The following is a 20,979-nucleotide window of genomic DNA, read 5'->3' on the forward strand; positions in this document are numbered from 1 at the left end:
ACGTGTAAGATACGGCGAATTAGAACAAGCAAAACGGTCAAAACATGTTAAAAATGTTAATGTAAACATTTTTCAAAACATTTTAAGGAACATTTAGGAAGAGAAAGCAGATTGGAACCGATTTCTTATCTTTAGCTTTATTTTTACTATTCTTGGGAGAAACTATGTAATTGATTGAATTTTGTTACAGATGATTATAGATGATTACCAGTTACTGAAAAATACCTTTTAACACTTTTAAAGACCTATGTCCCACTTAGTCAATATAGCGTGCAACTTCCTCGGTTTAAGAATAAGCTTGGCTCTTATTTGTGCAACATACATGTAGTTTCCTTCAAGATTTTTCATTAAAAATGTAGGATTCCGATGCATGTGTTACTTTAACAAGCGGCTGTTGCAAAACCTTTTCACTAAGATCAAGAGTTTAAGAGTAAAACAAGTACCAGTCCATTCGTATAGATTAAGCCGAAAATAATGCGTTTTCTTCATTATATAAAAACGCACATAACAGCCAAAATGGGAATCGTCATTTTAGATCACCAAAGACATGCACGTGAATGTATGTAGTAAAATATTTATTTAACAATCACTGTAAAAATGGAAAACAAACTCAAGCAGGCAGGAAGACGGGCATAAAGATATATATGTAAACATATTCACAGAATAATCGTTAACATATATACATCGGCAGCAGCAGCATCATCTATAGAATGTGCGAGTGGCTTCCTTTAAGTGAGTTACAACTGGCTGTCATACGTAAATAAATGGCCATTTCAAAAATTATTGTTTCTTCTCTTTCAGTCAATCACTTATGAGACAGCACGCTAGAAAATCACATTGCTGTCCTTAACACTGAATATTTGCTCAGCTTATCAAATCAAACAATGCCCTTATCACCAAATATTGAAAAGGTGAATTATCTGTCAGCGAATATATGGTGTTTTTTCTCCTTTCATCACGGACTCAATGGTCACCTTGAAATATCTGCCATTGTCCTATCATTGAAAGTATAGGGGTTTTAGTCTTATAGCACATCTGACACCTATATCACAGCAATATCCCCTCCCTTTTTATGTGAGGGAACAAATAGATAACATATCCACATTAAAATTCCTATTGAATAGTCTAATATCTTACATATAATATGTCCTGATGTGCTTGTCAGTGAATATTGGTCATCCTCTGATAGGTGGTTTATGATACATGTACAATGTTGGTCATCCTCTGATAGGTGGTTTATGATACATGTACAATGTTGGTCATCCTCTGATAGGTGGTTTATGATACATGTACAATGTTGGTCATCCTCTGATAGGTGGTTTAGGATACATGTACAATATTGGTCATCCTCTGATAGGTGGTTTATGATACATGTACAATATTGGTCATCCTCTGATAGGTGGTTTAGGATACATGTACAATATTGGTCATCCTCTGATAGGTGGTTTAGGATACATGTACAATATTGGTCATCCTCTGATAGGTGGTTTATGATACATGTACAATATTGGTCATCCTCTGATAGGTGGTTTAGGATACATGTACAATATTGGTCATCCTCTGATAGGTGGTTTATGATACATGTACAATATTGGTCATCCTCTGATAGGTGGTTTATGATACATGTACAATATTGGTCATCCTCTGATAGGTGGTTTAGGATACATGTACAATATTGGTCATCCTCTGATAGGTGGTTTAGGATACATGTACAATGTTAATACAATGATGAACCTTAATTTGCATTTCAAATTTATCAATGTCAGGATATCGTTGTAATTAATCAAACGTTTATTACACTTTTCCTGATCATTTGATTTCTGCGGGGATTTTTAAGATTGCTCTTGCATCCCCTGGCGTGGCCTTCTTCAGTTGGATTTCTCTGAGGGTATTATTCACCTCCGCCTTTCGATGATAGTCCCAAGACAACTGAAGTTCCAGGTTCTTTTTCAGGTCGTAATCGGAAGGGTAAGGATATGTCTACAATATAGATTGGTATATAAACATGATGGATTTGTATTTTTCTCTTCGTTCACAGTTTTGTCTCCCGTTTTACTTATTCAAGATTTCATTGTCACCCCATACGGTCTGATTTCTCTGTCACCCCATACGGTCTGATCTCTCTGTCACCCCATACAGTCTGATTTCTCTGTCACTCCATACGGTCTGATTTCTCTGTCACTCCATACGGTCTGATTTCTCTGTCACCCCATACAGTCTGATTTCTCTCACCCCATACGGTCTGATTTCTCTGTCACCCCATACAGTCTGATTTCTCTCACCCCATACGGTCTGATCTCTCTGTCACCCCATACAGTCTGATTTCTCTCACCCCATACAGTCTGATCTCTCTGTCACCCCATACGGTCTGATTTCTCTGTCACCCCATACGGTCTGATTTCTCTGTCACCCCATACGGTCTGATTTCTCTGTCACCCCATACGGTCTGATTGCTCTGTCACCCCATACGGTCTGATTTCTCTGTCACTCGATACGGTCTGATCGCTCTGTCACCCCATACGGTCTGATTTCTCTGTCACCCCATACGGTCTGATTTCTCTGTCACCCCATACGGTCTGATTTCTCTGTCACCCCATACGGTCTGATTTCTCTGTCACCCCATACGGTCTGATTTCTCTGTCACCCATACGGTCTGATTTCTCTGTCACCCCCATACGGTCTGATTTCTCTGTCATCCCCATACGGTCTGATTCTCTGTCATCCCATACGGTCTGATTTCTCTGTCACCCCATACGGTCTGATTTCTCGTCACCCCATACGGTCTGATTTCTCTGTCACCCATACGGTCTGATTTCTCTGTCACCCCATACGGTCTGATTTCTCTGTCACCCCATACGGTCTGATTTCTCTGTCACCCCATACGGTCTGATTTCTCTGTCACCCCATACGGTCTGATTTCTCTGTCACCCCATACGGTCTGATTTCTCTGTCACTCCATACGGTCTGATTTCTCTGTCACCCCATACGGTCTGATTTCTCTGTCACCCCATACGGTCTGATTTCTCTGTCACCCCATACGGTCTGATTTCTCTGTCACCCCATACGGTCTGATTTCTCTGTCACCCATACGGTCCTGATCGCTCTGTCACCCCATACGGTCTGATTTCTCTGTCACCCCATACAGTCTGATTTCTCTGTCACCCCATACGGTCTGATTTCTCTGTCACCCCATACGGTCTGATTTCTCTGTCACCCCATACGGTCTGATTTCTCTGTCACCCCATACGGTATGATTTCTCTGTCACCCCATACGGTCTGATTTCTCTCACCCCATACGGTCTGATTTCTCTGTCACCCCATACAGTATGATTTCTCTGTCACCCAATACGGTCTGATCGCTCTGTCACCCCAAACGGTCTGATTTCTCTGTCACCCCATACAGTCTGATTTCTCTGTCACCCATACAGTCTGATTTCTCTGTCACCCAATACGGTCTGATTTCTCTGTCACCCCAAACGGTCTGATTTCTCTGTCACCCCATACGGTCTGATTTCTCTGTCACCCCATACGGTCTGATTTCTCTGTCACCTCATACGGTCTGATTGCTCTGTCACCCCATACGGTCTGATTTCTCTGTCACCCCATACGGTCTGATTTCTCTGTCACCCCATACGGTCTGATTTCTCTGTCACCCCATACGGTCTGATTTCTCTGTCACCCCATACGGTCTGATTTCTCTGTCACCCCATACGGTCTGATTTCTCTGTCACCCCATACGGTCTGATTTCTCTGTCACCCCATACGGTATGATTTCTCTGTCACCCCATACGGTCTGATTTCTCTGTCACCCCATACGGTCTGATTTCTCTGTCACCCCATACGGTCTGATTTCTCTGTCACCCCATACGGTCTGATTTCTCTGTCACTCCATACGGTCCGATTCGCCTCTGTCCACCACATACGGTCTGATGTCTCTGTCACCCATACAGGTCTGATTTCTCTGTCACCCCCATACAGGTCTAGATTTCTCGTCACCCCATTACGGTCTGATTTCTCTGTCACCCCCAAACGGCTGATTTCTCTGTCCACCCCATACTGTTATGATTTCTGTCACCTCTACGGGTTGATTTCTCTCACCCAATACGGTTGATTTCTTCTTCTCACCCCATACGGTCATGATTTTCTCTGTCACCCAATACGGCCTGATCGATCTTCACCCAAACGGTATGATTTCTCTGTCCAACCCCTACGTATGATTTCTTGTCACCCCAAACGGTTGATTGCTCTGTAACCCCATACGTCAGATTTTCTGTCACTCGATACGGGTCTGATCGATCTGTCAACCCATTACGGTCTGATTTCTCGTCACCCCATACGGTCTGATTTCTCTGTCACTCTCATTACGGTCTATTCTTCTGTCACTCCATACGGTCTGATTTCTCTGTCACCCCATACGGTCTGATTTCTCTCACCCCATACGGTCTGATTTCTCTGTCACCCCATACGGTCTGATTTCTCTGTCACCCCATACGGTCTGATTTCTCTGTCACCCCATACGGTCTGATTTCTCTGTCACCCCATACGGTCTGATTTCTCTGTCACCCCATACGGTCTGATTTCTCTGTCACTCCATACGGTCTGATTTCTCTGTCACCCCATACGGCCTAATTTCTCTGTCACCCCATACGGTCTGATTTCTCTGTCACTCGATACGATCTGATTGCTCTGTCACCCCATACGATCTGATTGCTCTGTCACCCCATACGGTCTGATTTCTCTCACCCCATACGGTCTGATTTCTCTGTCACCCCATACGGTCTGATTTCTCTGTCACCCCATACGGTCTGATTTCTCTGTCACCCCATACGGTCAGATTTCTCTGTCACCCCATACGGTCTGATTTCTCTGTCACCCCAAACGGTCAGATTTCTCTGTCACCCCATACGGTCTGATTTCTCTGTCACTCGATACGGTCTGATTTCTCTGTCACCCCATACGGTCTGATTTCTCTGTCCCCCCATACGGTCAGATTTCTCTGTCCCCCCATACGGTCTGATTTCTCTGTCACCCCATACAGTCTGATTTCTCTGTCACCCCATACGGTCTGATTTCTCTGTCACCCCATACGGTCTGATTTCTCTGTCACCCCATACGGTCTGATTGCTCTGTCACCCCATACGGTCTGATTTCTCTGTCACCCCATATGGTCTGATGTCTCTGTCACCCCATACAGTCTGATTTCTCTGTCACCCCATACGGTCTGATTTCTCTGTCACCCATACGGTATGATTTCTCTGTCACCCCATACGGTCTGATTGCTCTGTCATCACCTAATATGTGACACATAGTACATTTTGGTAACCATACAATAACTTATCGGAAACAATTTAATCACGTCAGGTAAACATTGTGCTGCATTACAATATATGAACAACTGAACCCTGGTTAGATTGATAGTATAAGTACCCTCTACATCGAGAAGGTGACAGAAAGATCTCAAAATCTCATAGGAGAGAAATATCAGGTCTGGCAACTAAGAGCATCCTCGAGTTGGAGATTTCTGTCACACCCTCAAGATAGGAGTAGATTCTAAACACTGGTTGTCGGCTAGAAATTTCACCTCTAGATAGGCATTGCCTTTGATAAACTTCATATTTCATATTGACTATTAAAAGTTATTAAAATACATTTTATCGAATCAGGACCCCATCAAGTAAGTATTTACTAGTTTAAGGTTATAAAGGGTTATACAATATTGACAAACCTTTCCCATTAATCTGACGAGCATATCATTATTGAGGTATTCCTGGTAGAATTTCTTATTAATCATCATAACCTCCACGCCATTGCTGACGAGGCTGAATCCAGGCTGGTTGTCAAAAACTAGTTCTTCTATTCCCTGTAAACAGTAACGGTTCATTGACAGACACGGTGACAATTTATGTATTTCGAGAAATATAGAAAAATCAGATACTATTCAATTATTACATGAATTCATGAATAGCATACCTCAGCCAGAGTAGTTAGTTCATTTGCTGTATAAAATTATTTTTATTTACTTATTCTTGTTGATAAAAATAAAAATGAACACAAATTGGCATCGCTGTAAGGACACTTACAAATGACATTCCTTTCTGAAGGACTCGAACTTCAATAAACGTCGGCGGGTCTTCTTGTGGCGCCGGGGGCATACTCTAAAAAAACAATCCGATAGCAGATGTATGGTATGTTACTTCACATCATTATAATTATGGATAAAGACAATGAGGAGAGTTTATTGACACATGATAGTGTCATAGGACTGAAATGTAAAAGCACAATGAAGAGGAACTTTGTCAGGAAAGTCGGATGCCTAGGAAGACGTCGAAAGGAGCTAACATAAAAAAGTAAACATTGAAAAACAACATATCCGGGATACAATAGATAGACGTTATTTGTTAAACACATCCGAGGAGTTCCGATTGACATACCTCCGGTGTATCCGAACGGATGGTCACTTGTTTCCTCCTCCACTCCAGCTCGGTCTCAAAATCGTCTGCATATGTGGTTGTAGACGAAGGGCGGTTACCTTAGATTTTTGTACAAGAATATCATATTATTCCCAGTTGTATAACCGACAATTTATTAACTACTACTTCAATATCGATTGAATTATTCCTTATTTGTGGAGAAATGAATAAGAAAGGCTATACATTGATGCCAATAGAAAGATATGAATGGTGGTAAACAGCTTCGACAGCCGAGCTAATATGACGCAAGGAACACTTCAGTCATATACACTCATGTTATTTTGACTAAAATATCTTTAACTTTAGGTAAATCAGATCTAGTGTTGTACAAGTGTAATTACCGTCCTCGGAAATTAGTTGTTTAGGCTTTAGGTAAGGGCCCTGTAATAAATAAGAAAAAGCATTTTCAATTGCTTCATAACTGTATTACTTTTTTGTGATTCGATTTCAATAAAAGTCCCTCGTGAAAAACATTTTAACGCAATAAATTAATAATTAAGTGCATGAAAATAATTTCATTTTTTGTATGGGTTTAGAGAATATATTCATTGTTATCAAGAACACAAAAATTACTTTTGGAAATATTTCGGTTATAGTTTACATGATGTTTACCTTTGCGACTAAATTGTGCAGGTTAGCGATGGATTTTTTCCGGAAATTTTTGACCTCCTCCTGAGCATGTTCTCTATACTTAGATTCAGCCTCAGTCACAACGGACTCGGTGTCCCCACCGTGCATAGACATTGCTCCTAAGTTCCCTATCGCTCGCGTGATGCTGTTCTGGTTTATATGCTGGAAATGTAAAGAAGAAAATGTCTAGTGACAGTGCACCCTATCGCAAGCTCATTTGGAAACTTCAGTTTTAAGGAATACGCATTCGATATAGGCACTTATAGTTCAATTATGCTATGATTATTTATTCGGCAATATATATATCTATATATTTATCAAAAATATGAAATAATTATCATAATTTCCAACAATTGTTGAATATATGATAAAAAATAAATGATTTATTAGTGTAATAGTAATTACCAATTATTTACCTCAAAGTGTAATTTCCTCAGTTCTTGATAGGCAGCATTGGTAGCAATGTTTATTTCCGGAAGTGCATAAAAGCGGAAGTAGAGATTTTTCTGCTCGAGTCGTTTGATTTCGTCTTCCCGTAGCAGAGTTATCTGATCTTCATGTGATATGACTTTATCATTCTTTGCCGCCTCCACCACTGAAGGCCAAGCAAACATTGTATACTTTTATGACTAATTCACCTATAAACCACCGTTAGGGATTACATTCACGCTGTCCTCAATTCAACCAATGAATACACAACCAATGAGTACACAACCAATGAGTACACAACCAATGAGTACACAACCAATGAGTACACAACCAATGAGTACATAGCATAAAAAGATATACAATCCAATGTAGCTTTACAAAGAAATTGTACATTTGTAACATATATACTAACACTATTTAAGGTACCATGAAACAATCTCCTACAAAACGTCGTCATTAACGAACATGTAAATATGAAAATGACTTACATTTATCTCTATACTCCAACGGTCGAGTAGGCCTTTTGAACTTTTTTGCATCCACGTGTTCCAACTTCTTGAATATGCTGCAGCTTCCCTAAAATTCGAGGTGTGGTGTCATCAATGGAGACTGTATCACTTTGTTATATATAGACATTGGATGAAGTGTTTATGGTAGTGTATAACTAGAAGGTTTTGATAATGACCAAAGTGGGAATCGAAATAATAATGGTTGATAAATTTGCATAGTTATCTACAGACGATAAATGTTTCATTACTGGGACACGTTGATGAACTGTTAACTTCGTGGCGTATCCAGAATATCTCAAAACACCAGTATTCATGTCGCCGTTGATAATGGAATCATACGCAATAAAACTGACGTCACAAAATGTTATTGACTGCATGTCAGGTCAAAATAAGTTAATATTGGCCCCACAGATAATACCTCGAACAGTAACACTTACCTATGTATTGTGTTTGTTATATATAAACCAAACTTACCGACTTGACCACAAACAACCACTCGCTATGTTTACTGTCAGGTACAAGGATGGTCCCTCTCCTGGAATGTAAGCCATAATGGTCATCATAAATTCTTCGTTACAAACACTTGTTTTAATATATGGGATATCATGTTGTTCTGATATGTGTATAGGAACATTGTGTTGCCCATTTATAGTTAGAACACACTATGTACAAAATTAAGTTATGTCCAATTAGTGAACCAAACTCAATTCAATATGTACATAAACGTTTCTTACTGTTGGCTTAATAAATAACACTACAAGTAGAATATTCCCAGATAAGAATATGATGGTAACCCTAAAAAACGTTCCATAGTCCCTATTCTAAAATCACGTAAATCATCCCCGCTCCCTGTTATTTGCGATATACAGTTTTTACATATTTTGAATTGATTTCCAATGCATATGTATATGTTAATTCCAACTTGTTGAAATATAAGTGACTAATTACCATAGCAACAAATTTTTTGAGGAAAAAAGTTGCAGGGACAATGATCTATTTGTGTGAAGTTTTAATGGAATCGGATCACCAGTGAAGGACGAGTTGTCCAGAAAATATTTCTACGGACGGACAAACAGACAGACAAGCTAATTTCAATATACAATATTATAATTAGCTGGTTCTTGTTTATAATGTGGTAAGCAATAGTTCAAGGTCAGCAAAGTTTCGTACTTAAAATAACTAAGTATTGCTTTCTTCGGGTGTTCTGCTAGTTTTTCCATCGGCCAATCTTCCAGAAATGGGATAGATCTGAAAAAATACAAAAAGAAAGAAAATGATGTATATGGGCATATGGCTTGAAATTGATGTAGTAATTCGATGTGGACACATGTCTATAGTAGCGAAAATCAAACGTCTATTTGGTTCATACCAATACCTAAGGAAGGGATCGTTAGGATCTCTTAGGCCGCCAGACATGAAGATATCCACAAAATCCTAAAAGAAAAATATAAAAACAATATATAAAGCAATATCAATCCTGATGTGAAACTGTGATGCATTGTACAGTAACCTAATGTTTTGAGAGAAATATATCTGAGCCATTGGATCCTTACTCGCACATTTAAAAAAACGTTATATCTCTTAGTAATGTGGTACGTCAGCAGTGTAACAGACTCTGTTTTTTGTTTATCGTTTGAATTTTTCGATGTTCTTGTTGTTGCTATTGTTATTATTATTATTTTTTTTAATTATTTTTTGGTGAGGGGATGTGTGTGTGTGTTTTCGTTTGTTTGGGGTTTTTTCAGGCAGCGACAAGTCCAAACAACAGGCGCCTATATTTACCGTGTCACCCATGACAAGCAGTTCTATCTGTTCACGTGATATGACCGTAGTTTGACGTAAGGACTGTGTCATTATCGCCTGCTCCCCGAAGCTGTCTCCTCGGTTCAGAAAAAGTACGGTCTTTGCCTGTTTGGTTTTAGTGTCCATCATTGAGACGACAGCTGTAAACACAAACCAAAACACTCATTCTCGGTAAACACAAACCAAAAAACTCATTCTCGGTAAGATACTTCATGTTGGAAAATATACTTTATAATCCCGTTTATCCTATTATTCGATGTTAAAACAGCATATATCTATTCGAAAAATACATCAAAATTTTATGCAGGAATAATTATCATGCTGCATCATAATTTCATAAATAATGAAGGAAAAAATAGTTCTCAAACGTGACGTTATTGATTTACCGAGCCACGTTATCATCATTACCTTGTGAGATAAGAAGAATGTTAAAGTAATAAGAATCTCGAAACATGCTTAGTCTCTACAGAATACAGGCTATCATCGAAATATGCTTAGTTTGTACAGAATACAGGCTATCATCGAAATATGCTTAGTTTGTACAGAATACAGGCTATCATCGAAATATGCTTAGTTTGTACAGAATACAGGCTATCATCGAAATATGCTTAGTTTGTACAGAATACAGGCTATCATCGAAATATGCTTAGTTTGTACAGAATACAGGCTATCATCGAAACATGCTTAGTCTCTACAGAATACAGGCTATCATCGAAACATGCTTAGTTTGTACAGAATACAGGCTATCATCGAAATATGCTTAGTTTGTACAGAATACAGGCTATCATCGAAACATGCTTAGTCTCTACAGAATACAGGCTATCATCGAAATATGCTTAGTTTGTACAGAATAAGGACTATTAGCGAAATTGCTATTGAATGTGAGAAAAAAAGAAATGAATGACGTGTGCAAGCCCTCCTGTGAGAGGATATATTTGTAATATAATACAGATGTAACATGTTTTGCCTGAATAAAGACATTAATAAAAAAAAATTGCTATTGAATTAAAGTCGGGGGGGGGTCAGTAATTTCAGGTAAGTGTCATTACTTTTTTTTTAAGTGGATATGTTGCCATATTGCCAAGAATATCTTGCAATATTTTTATTATAACGATTTTTGTGACTATCAGTACAATATAACACTGATTTGTAATCTGTATGAAATCTTGGCCGAGTTGTTCTCCGGGGAATGACTGTCATAGGTCTTCAACACTTCTATCCATGTAATTACAACTCAAGAGGGGCAAATCGATGGTGCTTAACGCAGAACGATCAAAACGAAGCATTCTCTAGTATATTGGTTAAATCGCATTAAAGGAACATCAGCCGACATCCAAGAAGATAGTCTGTAATGCGCATGCAAGATGAATGGAATACAGGGTATTTTCTATATGGGAGTCGTATTGCCGTAGAAACGTGTGTCCAATGTTTGTGTATGTAGAACGAAAACACGTTATGTAAAGGTACCCAGACATATTTAGGTACATGTCAATTGACACGAGAGAGCGTTTTCTACACAGACACAATACATAGAACAATTCTTTAATTGTCTAGCTTTGTATCATTGAATGGTTTCCTTCCATAGTGTTACACTTCTTATTAAAACATTATGGGTACGGAGGTAGCACACTACAGTAGGACACACCCTGGCCATGGGCGATTTATTTGTTAAGCAAATAACTCCTGTATTATGATATGCATAAAAAAATGAAAAAATAAACGTACACTATAACTGGTATATTCAGTATGAAGTAGTACATACAGGCTTCACATTTGTCAAAAAAAAAAGTTAATAAATTGGTTCCGGATTTTCCGAAAGTGTGTTTACACAGGAAATTTAGTTTTGCCTACAGCGAAAAATGGAGGCTCATAATCAAGGTTGGAGAGCGGGAACACTTAATTTACAACATATGACAAAACAAGATAAATTCTGTCTTTGGGATAGAGATATTTAATTTCAAATTCGTTTCAGAAAAAATATTGTGTAGAGAATTGTCATTTTGGATCAAATATCATAATATTTTGCAATTTTTGAGCAATTTTTAAGCTGTTACCATGGTATTCACAGCTGTAAAAATCACAGAAAAAAAGTAATTAACAAAGTGAAACGGACATATGTTGACCATCCATGGTCACTCTTCTTTTAATGACGTCATTTGATAAGCATGTGCGCCAGCCACTGTATTTGACGTCAATGATAGTCGCATGCCGTTTAATTAAAGAGGCTTGCCCGCAGAGAGATCAGAAAAATTGGCTAATAGAAAAAGATTTTTTACACATGACAGATTGTTGGAATTGTTGAGTTTTTCATTTTATTTTCCTTATAAAACGCTGAAAAGTGATATTAAAACTTCATTTTTAAATATTATTTATTTAATCGCAACCCGCAATAAGTCTAATTTGATTGACACATCAAAGAAACAAGCACGTGCACAGTGCCGCACAGTGATAACTTCAAAGGCAGCGGCGATTTACAAAGAAGATTTGCCGTTATATTCCATACATTTCCCTCTCAGGTTGAGTTTTAAAACGTCTTTTAAATACATATTCTGTAATTGTTTTCAAGAAATAAAGTCGGAAAGCCTCTAATTTTGTCACATAGACTGAAGTTTATTTAGTGATCGGAGATGTGCCGTTTACCGGTCCGTCTGCGGGTAAGCCTCTTTAATCAATTATTAGCTAATTAACTTATAGTCATTCAACAATCCATTGTTTTGCTCTGTCCCAAATGATACGCTGAAGCCCTTTTCTACCACTTATGAAACAAAACATTCGGTCATCAGTGCTCGGCCATAAGTGCTGACGATATTATTTGTGGTAAAGTCGCCGTTTCTACAATTACCTGCTCCTGTCAGAATGAAGTAAAAGCCACGAGCTATGTGTCCCTCTCTTACTATCACTCGTTTAGCGCTGTATCTGTTTAAAAATGAGGTACATCATAATAGGTGTATTTTTCCTTGCAAAATATTTGCCTTATATATTACATACATAGTAATTTCTATTTCACAATACATGTAGGTCTGTTTTCCAGTGAATTCGTCTCTGTTTTTCATTGTCATCAGAAATCTATTGTGACGTCATAAATTGGAATGGCGCAACAAAACGACTCTCTCCGCTTCATTTTGTCCTCCACTTAAAGCCTGTCACAATGTAAGTTGTCTGTCTTATGTAATTAAAGGTATTTTAAATTTGTTTATGTTTCATATCATTTGATGAAAGTCGTCTCGAAGTTTTAATTTTTTGCTCGCCAAGGCTCACAAAAATAAAAACTTCAAAGACTCGTATCATAAAACCAAATATGAAATAAAAAGATTTTAGATAATATATATATAATGACTATGGCATAACATAAAAACAATTTAATAATTTCAAAGAATTCAAAATTTCGACTTGATGAATCGAGGCCAATTCGGGAATTGTACTGGCAATTTATAGCCTTCTAATCACACACATTAGAGACAGGTGATCACATGTAATGATCTTAGATTGTGATAATCTTATCAACATTTAATTGTATGATCCAATGTAGTATATATTTGTTATTTACAAATAAAACTCACGATTCCAGCCAGGCTCTCTGAGCGATGAGTTTTTGCATCCTGACAGGGTACTCTGCTATAGATTTGTAGTTCCTCAGCGCCGTCTGTAACTGTAGAAATAGACAAACCATTGTACCACAATATCAAAATTAAATATCACGTCCTTTTAGCAATTATACAAACCTTTCTAACACAGACATAACGAAAACCGAGTCTTCAAAATAGATGACCATTATAGGCTAAATGGAACCGAAAAACACATCACTGAGCCAGAATGTTTAATCGCAGAACAACTGTTGACTATTCATAATTTTAAATCTATTTTAAATCTACACATCTAGTAAGACGTACAATGCGTAACGGGTAGAATTACAGATACTAGTATTAACAGCTATTTCATCATAATGTCTGTTGAATACGAGGTTTAAGTCAGTTACAGCACCCGGACAAGACAATCCCATTGGGCGACTAAACAATTTATTTAAGAAATAATTAACGATGATTCGTGTATTATTGCAGGATATACAACGAGGACGAGGATATTTTGCAATTAAATTAATAACGAAGGCCGCAGGCCTGAGTTATTAATTAGAATTGCAAAATATCCGAGTCCGAGTTGTATATCCTGCAACAATACACGAGTCAAAGTTGATTATTTATATTCTACCATGTACTGTTTAGTTCTGAGATCGACCTCTTTCTAATAGAAAAACAGCAAAGAAACCCCGGGAAAACTTTGTAATTTATTTCTTGAGTATTGTATTATTGGTTGATGAAATATACATGCAATACAGTACTACGATCAAGAGCATCTATCATATGGCATTGATTTTGAAAATTAAAAAAAAAGGGATAAAAAAAAAGGGGGGGGGGGGGGGGGGGGGGGGGGGGGGCTTCCGTAGGATTTGAACTCGCGTCGTGATAAAGATATATCGAAAGACTAACCCATTAGCCCTATCGGCTATAGTAACCTTTTATGAAACGGGTGAATATTAGATATTTAAAATTGTAACAGCCGTGACTCACGACCGTGTATTATTGGCACGAGCGTGGGTTATTGGAAAATAATACATGGTTTTAAACCAATCAAAACTGGCGTTACATAGCAAACATGGTAGAATAGTGCTTAAAGTATCAATTAGGGCAAGCATCTGATCTCTTTTCAGCGCGACGACTTGCTTAAATTATCCAAAAACAATTTTTTTTAATCATTCGATTGTAACTTACGTAGTGAATCTCCTCTTCTGTCCTTTCTTTGGGTCGTTTTTCAAGTATCCTTCTTGTTTCATTAGACACGCTAGCCTGGTAAGTAAAATCATCGAAAGTCAAGCTAAAATGGTAACATAATTTATTACGTAATTATATTTTAGATATATTCGTATTTACCTAAATTATGTCACGTGATTCCGCCTAAAAATTAATATATTGATTCGCCATACAAAAATAATGGTAAAAAGCTGATCATCTGTTAATTCTGACCATTATACGAATTGTCTGCCATTGACCTTTTTCAAAATGTGTCCAAATGTTTTAGAGAAAGTATGTTATTTACGAAAGAGTTAGGAATGAATTTAAGATGAATAATTCCATTGTTATATCTTATCTAATGGCATGTCAAGATACAATTTCAGACATAAATACCTTTTCATATCACAGTCTGATGAAAAAATAATCAGGTGCTGTGTTTATGATGGTCTATTCTATTGATCCATATAATTTGGACTTATTATATTATTGTTACCTGTTTTGAAGCTTTGTAGTCGGTAATGTCAAAAAGTAGATTGGAAGCCCCCGCTGAATTTGTCATGGCATCCAAAGTGTCAAAATGTCCCAGGATTTCACCCACGCTGAAATCGTAAAAAAAAGACTTTTACCCACTCAGTATCACGGATAAAAAACTTTACATCCGTGCATTCACAGGCATTTGTCGTTTTATACTGAATAAATATAAACAATTAGAAATATTACAAACGCCTGTGATGCGTCGTACGTTATAGGAACCAAAAGGATTGGGAAAATACAAGATACTATAGCTTCATATCAATCTCATCAACTTCGAAACAAGTGAATGTAAGGTAATGTCACTATTTTTGTGAACAAAGGAAATTATAGAAGAAATACATACAGTATGTTTTATGTCGCATTGAAACCAAGCATTGATGCTGAGAATAAACCTAGTGCGAGAAAAAAAAAGAAACAAACAAACAAACAAACAAAAAAAAAAAAAAAGAACAAAAAAACGAAAAAATTAAAAATTAAAAACTTCGAAACAAGTAAAATAGAACAAAAATAGCATCATGAAGAACAGATACCTAAACACCGATACAATTATATTTTGTATATTACCCGTAATAGGAAGGAACTCGTCACACACGATATGTAGCACGTAGGTAGGTCACGGATAAACGAACCAGGGACTAATCGGTACAGGATTCATCTCATCGAAATCAATGATATTATTGTATTTCCAATTCGTTATCTGAAATTATTGTGATTAAATATCACATATATTATTGTGATTAAATATCACATTATCCAAAGTACGACCAGTGAAATACTTTCTCATGTCACATATACAGTTACTTACGACTGGGAGTGAATTCTCCAGGCTCTCAGTAACACGACCAAAAATTTGGCTAGACGTCGAAACCTCTGGAATGGCCTTCCCTGGAAGTTTAACGAACTGATCAATTAAAAACAGTATTCGATATATGTATCTAAAAGAAGAATGGGCAAGACACATTATCAGAGTATTTAATCTTATCTCAGCTTTCATCACTGCCGATTAGATTGAAGTGTGCCTATATCCTGTGTGGCGTTTGTACAATCCGTTCACTAATCAGACATTATGTGGCTGTTAACCCGTGTAGCTAAAAGAGCCAAAGACTAACCACTGAAACGAGCCGTAAATCCTCAGTTAGGACAAAACCAACACAAAAACAAAACCAAACAAAAAAACAAAACAAAAAAACAACAAACAAACAAAAAAGCAAACAAAAAAACAGCGCGACTGGAGAAATTCAACCAAGCAAATCGACGTGCATGTAAAGGTAGCATTAATAAATAAAAGTCAAAAATGCAATTTGTGCCGCCTATGGAACCCTTGAGAAGGTTTCCTGTCACCACATGTGGAACCTGTCAGAACGTTTCCTATCAATACATGCTCAACCCGTCCAAACGTTTTCTCTCACAACATGGAGAGCATGTCTGAACGTTCCCTGTCACCACATGTGGAACCCGTCATACACTCCATGTCACCACATGAGCAACCTGTCAAGACGCTTCCTGTCAGCACATGTGGAACCAGTCATAACGTTCCCTATCACTACATGTGCAACCTGTCAAACGCTTCCTATCAACACATGTAAAACCAGTCATAACGTTCCCTGTCACCACATGTCAGCCATTTCCTGTAACCATATGTGGCACCCGCTGCTGTCAAACAATACTGCACTAACATAAATATATCGCCTTAGCATGATTACTTAAGGAGTTCTCTTAGCATCAGTGTTTGATGAAAGATTTTTTTCTTAATTTCAACATTGGATAAAATTAAGGTGTGAAAATTAGGCATGTTGAAGTACAAATGAACTTTGACCACGACCGATAATTTGATTAACTATAGACGTTAATGTTCTCGCTGTTTGATATGTTGTGGTGTCTTGACCATATGCAGTGTTATACCTTGTTATACAGAACATAGCTTAATCTTATAATCCTAATAGGGAACATGTTTAAAGGTTTTAAGATGGATTAATACATGATTAAAGCTCTGGGTCGAAAACCTTTTAATTACCAGTTATTCCGCCAAGTGACAGGTAATCACAACTCTATATAGCAGGTGTTATTGTCCAGTAGTAGGACTGGCCCTGTGATACACGGATGCTCATCAAACCAAATAATTTAAACATTTTTTTTCAAATTACTAAAGTTCATTTGTTTAGATTAGATAGAAAAGCCACAGCCGACGACTACAGCAATAAACGCATTCTTCTATATTATATTATGTTACGTTACGTTAGGATACACTACGCTACGTTAGATTACGTTATGTTATGTTGAATTATGTTATGTTATGTTGTGTTGTGTTGTGTTGTATGTTATGTTATGATATGTTATGTTATGCTATGGTAGGCTATGTTATGTTATATATTATGTCATATTGTATGTTAAATGTTATGTTATGTTATGTTATGCTATGCTATGCTATGCTATGCTATACTATGCTATGCTATGCTATGTTATGTTATGTTATGTTATGTTATATGTTATGTTATATTATGTTATGTTATGTTATGTTATATGTTATGTTATGTTATGCTATGCTATGCTATGCTATGTTATATGTTATGTTATGTTATATGTTATGATATGCTATGTTATGTTATGTTATATGCCATCAACTGTCTGATGTAAACAACTTATAGTTATAGATGTCTGATGTAAACAACTTATAGTTATAGATGTCTGATGTAAACAACTTATAGTTATAGATGTATTAAGTTTCATCAGTATACTACACATCGTGCCTCGCGCCTGATGTACCGGGGCTATATTTTTTCTACTATGTACAAAATGAACAAAATGGATACAGTGTAATTCATACGTCTGATGTACAATATTAACAGTAGCTGACGTACTGTAAAAACAATTATACATTTATGATATTGTAAAATAAATGAGATATGGAGGTATGATATATGCCGTACTTTCAAAGTCCGGTGTTGAAATAATGGTACAACAGCAAATACCATTTATTTGTGGTATACCGTACATACCAATCATTTCAGTTGTATGTCTGGCCCAGTTTTATGTGTCTTTTGTTTTTTGTTTGTAAAGTAAGGTGTACCAAGTCCGTTTTCTGCCTTTCGAGGACATCATAAGGTGATCAACAGAACGATTAAAGTGATCAACGTAACAAGAAAACGGTTGAATTGTTCCTATTGACACGCAGTTGTGTACCTATTTAACGGTGAAAGCACGTGGAAACTAAGACATAGGTAAATACAACAAATGCTACACAAACAAGGAAATCTGATAAGGAAAAATATAAGTACCGCGTCGGCCACTTGTAAAGAAGATTACTTTTCCTCTGTGATCAATACATTGATATCAACTTCATTTGCCTGTTACATGTTACACCGACATTTCAACACCTGTTACAAGTTTTAATATGACTTAGATGTCTGTTTTACCAAATCTTATATTCAACTACTCTACAACATGAATTGAGCTGAATGCACATGTTATCATTTTCTGTAACATTACAGATCGTTGGTCATGCCCACTATTGATATTGTCCATAGAGACACTTATCTAATACATTATAAGGAGTCATAACAATACACAACTGGTTAACTGTGTATGGCTACTGAAGATTCCACCACGAGCTCTATTGGACATTTGATATGTTTAAGAAAGAGTTATTAGATATTTTAACGACACGTACATGTATATAATTATCAAACTTTATTTCTTAAAAGAGATCAGTGAAATACAATGAAATCGGCAGAAAAAAATGAATAAATAGCGAGAACAGTTCTTTTAACGCGGACTGAGAGAACCTGCAAAGCAGGTTACTTATTTCGCGTTCCGAAAGTGTAAGCTAAATTCGAACTGGATTTTAGTATGTAAATTGGTTATACTACATGTATGTACATGAATGTAATTTTCATGTTATATGTACATGTAGTTATTATGTTATTAAAGCGAATTCATTGAAAAAAGATATTCCTTAAAAATCCGCTCCAGCAATTCACGAAAATGCATCTATATGTGACCATAGCAGTAGCTGTATTGTGATAGCATTGTTTTTTGTTGTTGTTTATTGTGGTGAAAGTATACCTACCATTAAAATAAAAGTTATCAACTTGAGTTTTATCCCATACAATCCGAAGGGATAGACTATCTTAAAACATATTGATCCACAATGTCTCCGTCGGTCTTTGAAATGGTATTATTAAAAATATACATGGAATACTGCTTATGTATGTGAAGAATTTATAAGTGCCATTATAAAAAAAATAACAAAAGGGTCTTTACCTTCCTTTTCCGAATCAGTTTTCGACGGAAATTATTAAAAATCTCGCTTCCAGGATCCGACCCTGTTAAAGATGGACGTTTTGTCGGACCGGAAGCCGTGACTGGTGAGGAGTTAGACTTTTTTCTCATTACGTCGACAATTTGTTTCATTTTTTCCTTGTTTTCCTGTGTCGGTTCTGGTGTCTTCACAGGTGTAGATTGCGAAGTCCGTTCGTTCGAATGACTTCGGCGTCGCGGTCTTGTACTTCTATTTGTTGAAAACCCTAGCATCCTGTTCGTTAGACTTGTCTTCTTCTTTAAGGCAAGTTCCTCGTACATCGCCACTTCATTAGTGGTGGACATCTGGCGGTTCCGGTTCCGGTTTGGAAGTTTCGTGCCCATTGAATTCAGGGACTGGAGCATTGCTATCTTCTTCATTTCATACTCTGTCACTTGAATATCAGTCCCCGAACTGTCCGATAAGGTAGATGAACGACGGCGAGCAGCTTTATCGAGGAAAGAGCTTCGTCTACGATGGACACGACTTGTACTTAATGTCGAGAAGACTTCTGATTGCGCATCGTCCATTGCACTGTCTAATGAATATCGATACTTCCGAACAGCCGGTAGGGAGTCTATCTCTTTTAAATCCTGTCGGAGTATGTTAATCATGGAAGATCTTCTCGACTTCTTTCTTTGATGTATCTTTTTCAACGACGGAACATCCGAGAGTTTCGATTGCTCCCGAAGTGCAGGAAGAGGTTGTAAGAACCTTCCGCGTCCAATTGGCGACTCCGCTAGAATTTGTGCCATTGTGAAAAAGTATTAAAAAAGTCCTTTATGATGATATTATTCTGATTTATAAAAGCACATGATTATTTTTTTTATGTACAAACTCAATACATCCAGGTGGAATATGTTCCTTTATCCATAAAGAAATTCCAGGAATTACTTTAAAATCCCATATCATCGGTTAGAATCGGAATTTTGAAACACGTCATTTTACTGTTGGCTAAGTGACAATTCAAATGTCACATGCCTGGTTCCATCCCAGATATCCCTCTGTATGATATAGGACGATAAAATTCTGTCTGAATGTTTTTCCCTTACATTTTTGCGATTTCTCTCCAATGTATGCTTCAGCAGGTTCACCTAGAATAAAACAAAATAGTTTCGTGGTCTGAGAACACGGCCAACTAATTCAGGATACCGTCAATTACTTAAATATAAATTTGCTTATCGATAAGCCACCTGGGATTACTAAGATCAATCACTGAGCAGGGAGATTAACCCAGGTCTGATCGCTTGGTACGTTTTTAGAATTTATGCTTTATTTGAATAAACCTAAATCAATGGAAAACACTTCCACTTTTTTACGTGCGCATTGATGAGAGAAAAAATGATAACTACATTGTATGAGTAAAATTTCAAATGATTTTGTTTTGTACATTATATAAGAGTTAAGTATGGTATAGGATTAGTATATACAGTATATATAGTAGTACATAGCCGTGTTATATAGCGCTAAGTCGTGTAAGTCAATTAGCGATCAGGCGTGATATCAGTTAATCAGGTCAC

The 20,979-nt window shown here is 37.1% G+C and overlaps 1 protein-coding gene across 1 annotated transcript; it reads right to left on the bottom strand.

Annotated features, from left to right (window-relative positions):
- Positions 1-558: 558 nt before the first annotated feature.
- Positions 559-20,600, bottom strand: LOC117331767. Its single transcript, XM_033890645.1, has 18 exons — positions 19,423-20,600; positions 15,968-16,047; positions 15,122-15,227; positions 14,608-14,682; positions 13,402-13,490; positions 12,684-12,757; positions 9,821-9,981; positions 9,414-9,472; positions 9,209-9,286; positions 8,513-8,573; positions 8,018-8,105; positions 7,517-7,695; positions 7,083-7,262; positions 6,812-6,851; positions 6,432-6,529; positions 6,081-6,155; positions 5,726-5,860; positions 559-1,980 (listed from the first exon to the last, which is right to left on the bottom strand). The coding sequence occupies exons 1-18, from the start codon at positions 20,212-20,214 to the stop codon at positions 1,810-1,812; spliced, it is 2,541 nt and encodes an 846-aa protein (XP_033746536.1). The 5' UTR covers positions 20,215-20,600; the 3' UTR covers positions 559-1,809.
- Between the last annotated feature and the right edge of the window lie 379 nt (positions 20,601-20,979).

This window comes from Pecten maximus, chromosome 7 (genome assembly GCF_902652985.1).
Source record: "Pecten maximus chromosome 7, xPecMax1.1, whole genome shotgun sequence".
NCBI classification, from domain to species: domain Eukaryota; kingdom Metazoa; phylum Mollusca; class Bivalvia; order Pectinida; family Pectinidae; genus Pecten; species Pecten maximus.

Bases quoted from the DNA above. Each gene is read 5' to 3' on its own strand.
- LOC117331767 (XM_033890645.1), bottom strand. From the start codon at position 20,214: ATGGCACAAATTCTAGCGGAGTCGCCAATTGGACGCGGAAGGTTCTTA. The intron at 9,473-9,820 runs GTAAATATAGGC...TTTTTCTTTTAG, and splicing joins TGCTTGTCATGGGTGACACG to GATTTTGTGGATATCTTCAT. The intron at 5,861-6,080 runs GTAAGTGTCCTT...TACTGTTTACAG, and splicing joins TTCAGAAAGGAATGTCATTT to GGAATAGAAGAACTAGTTTT.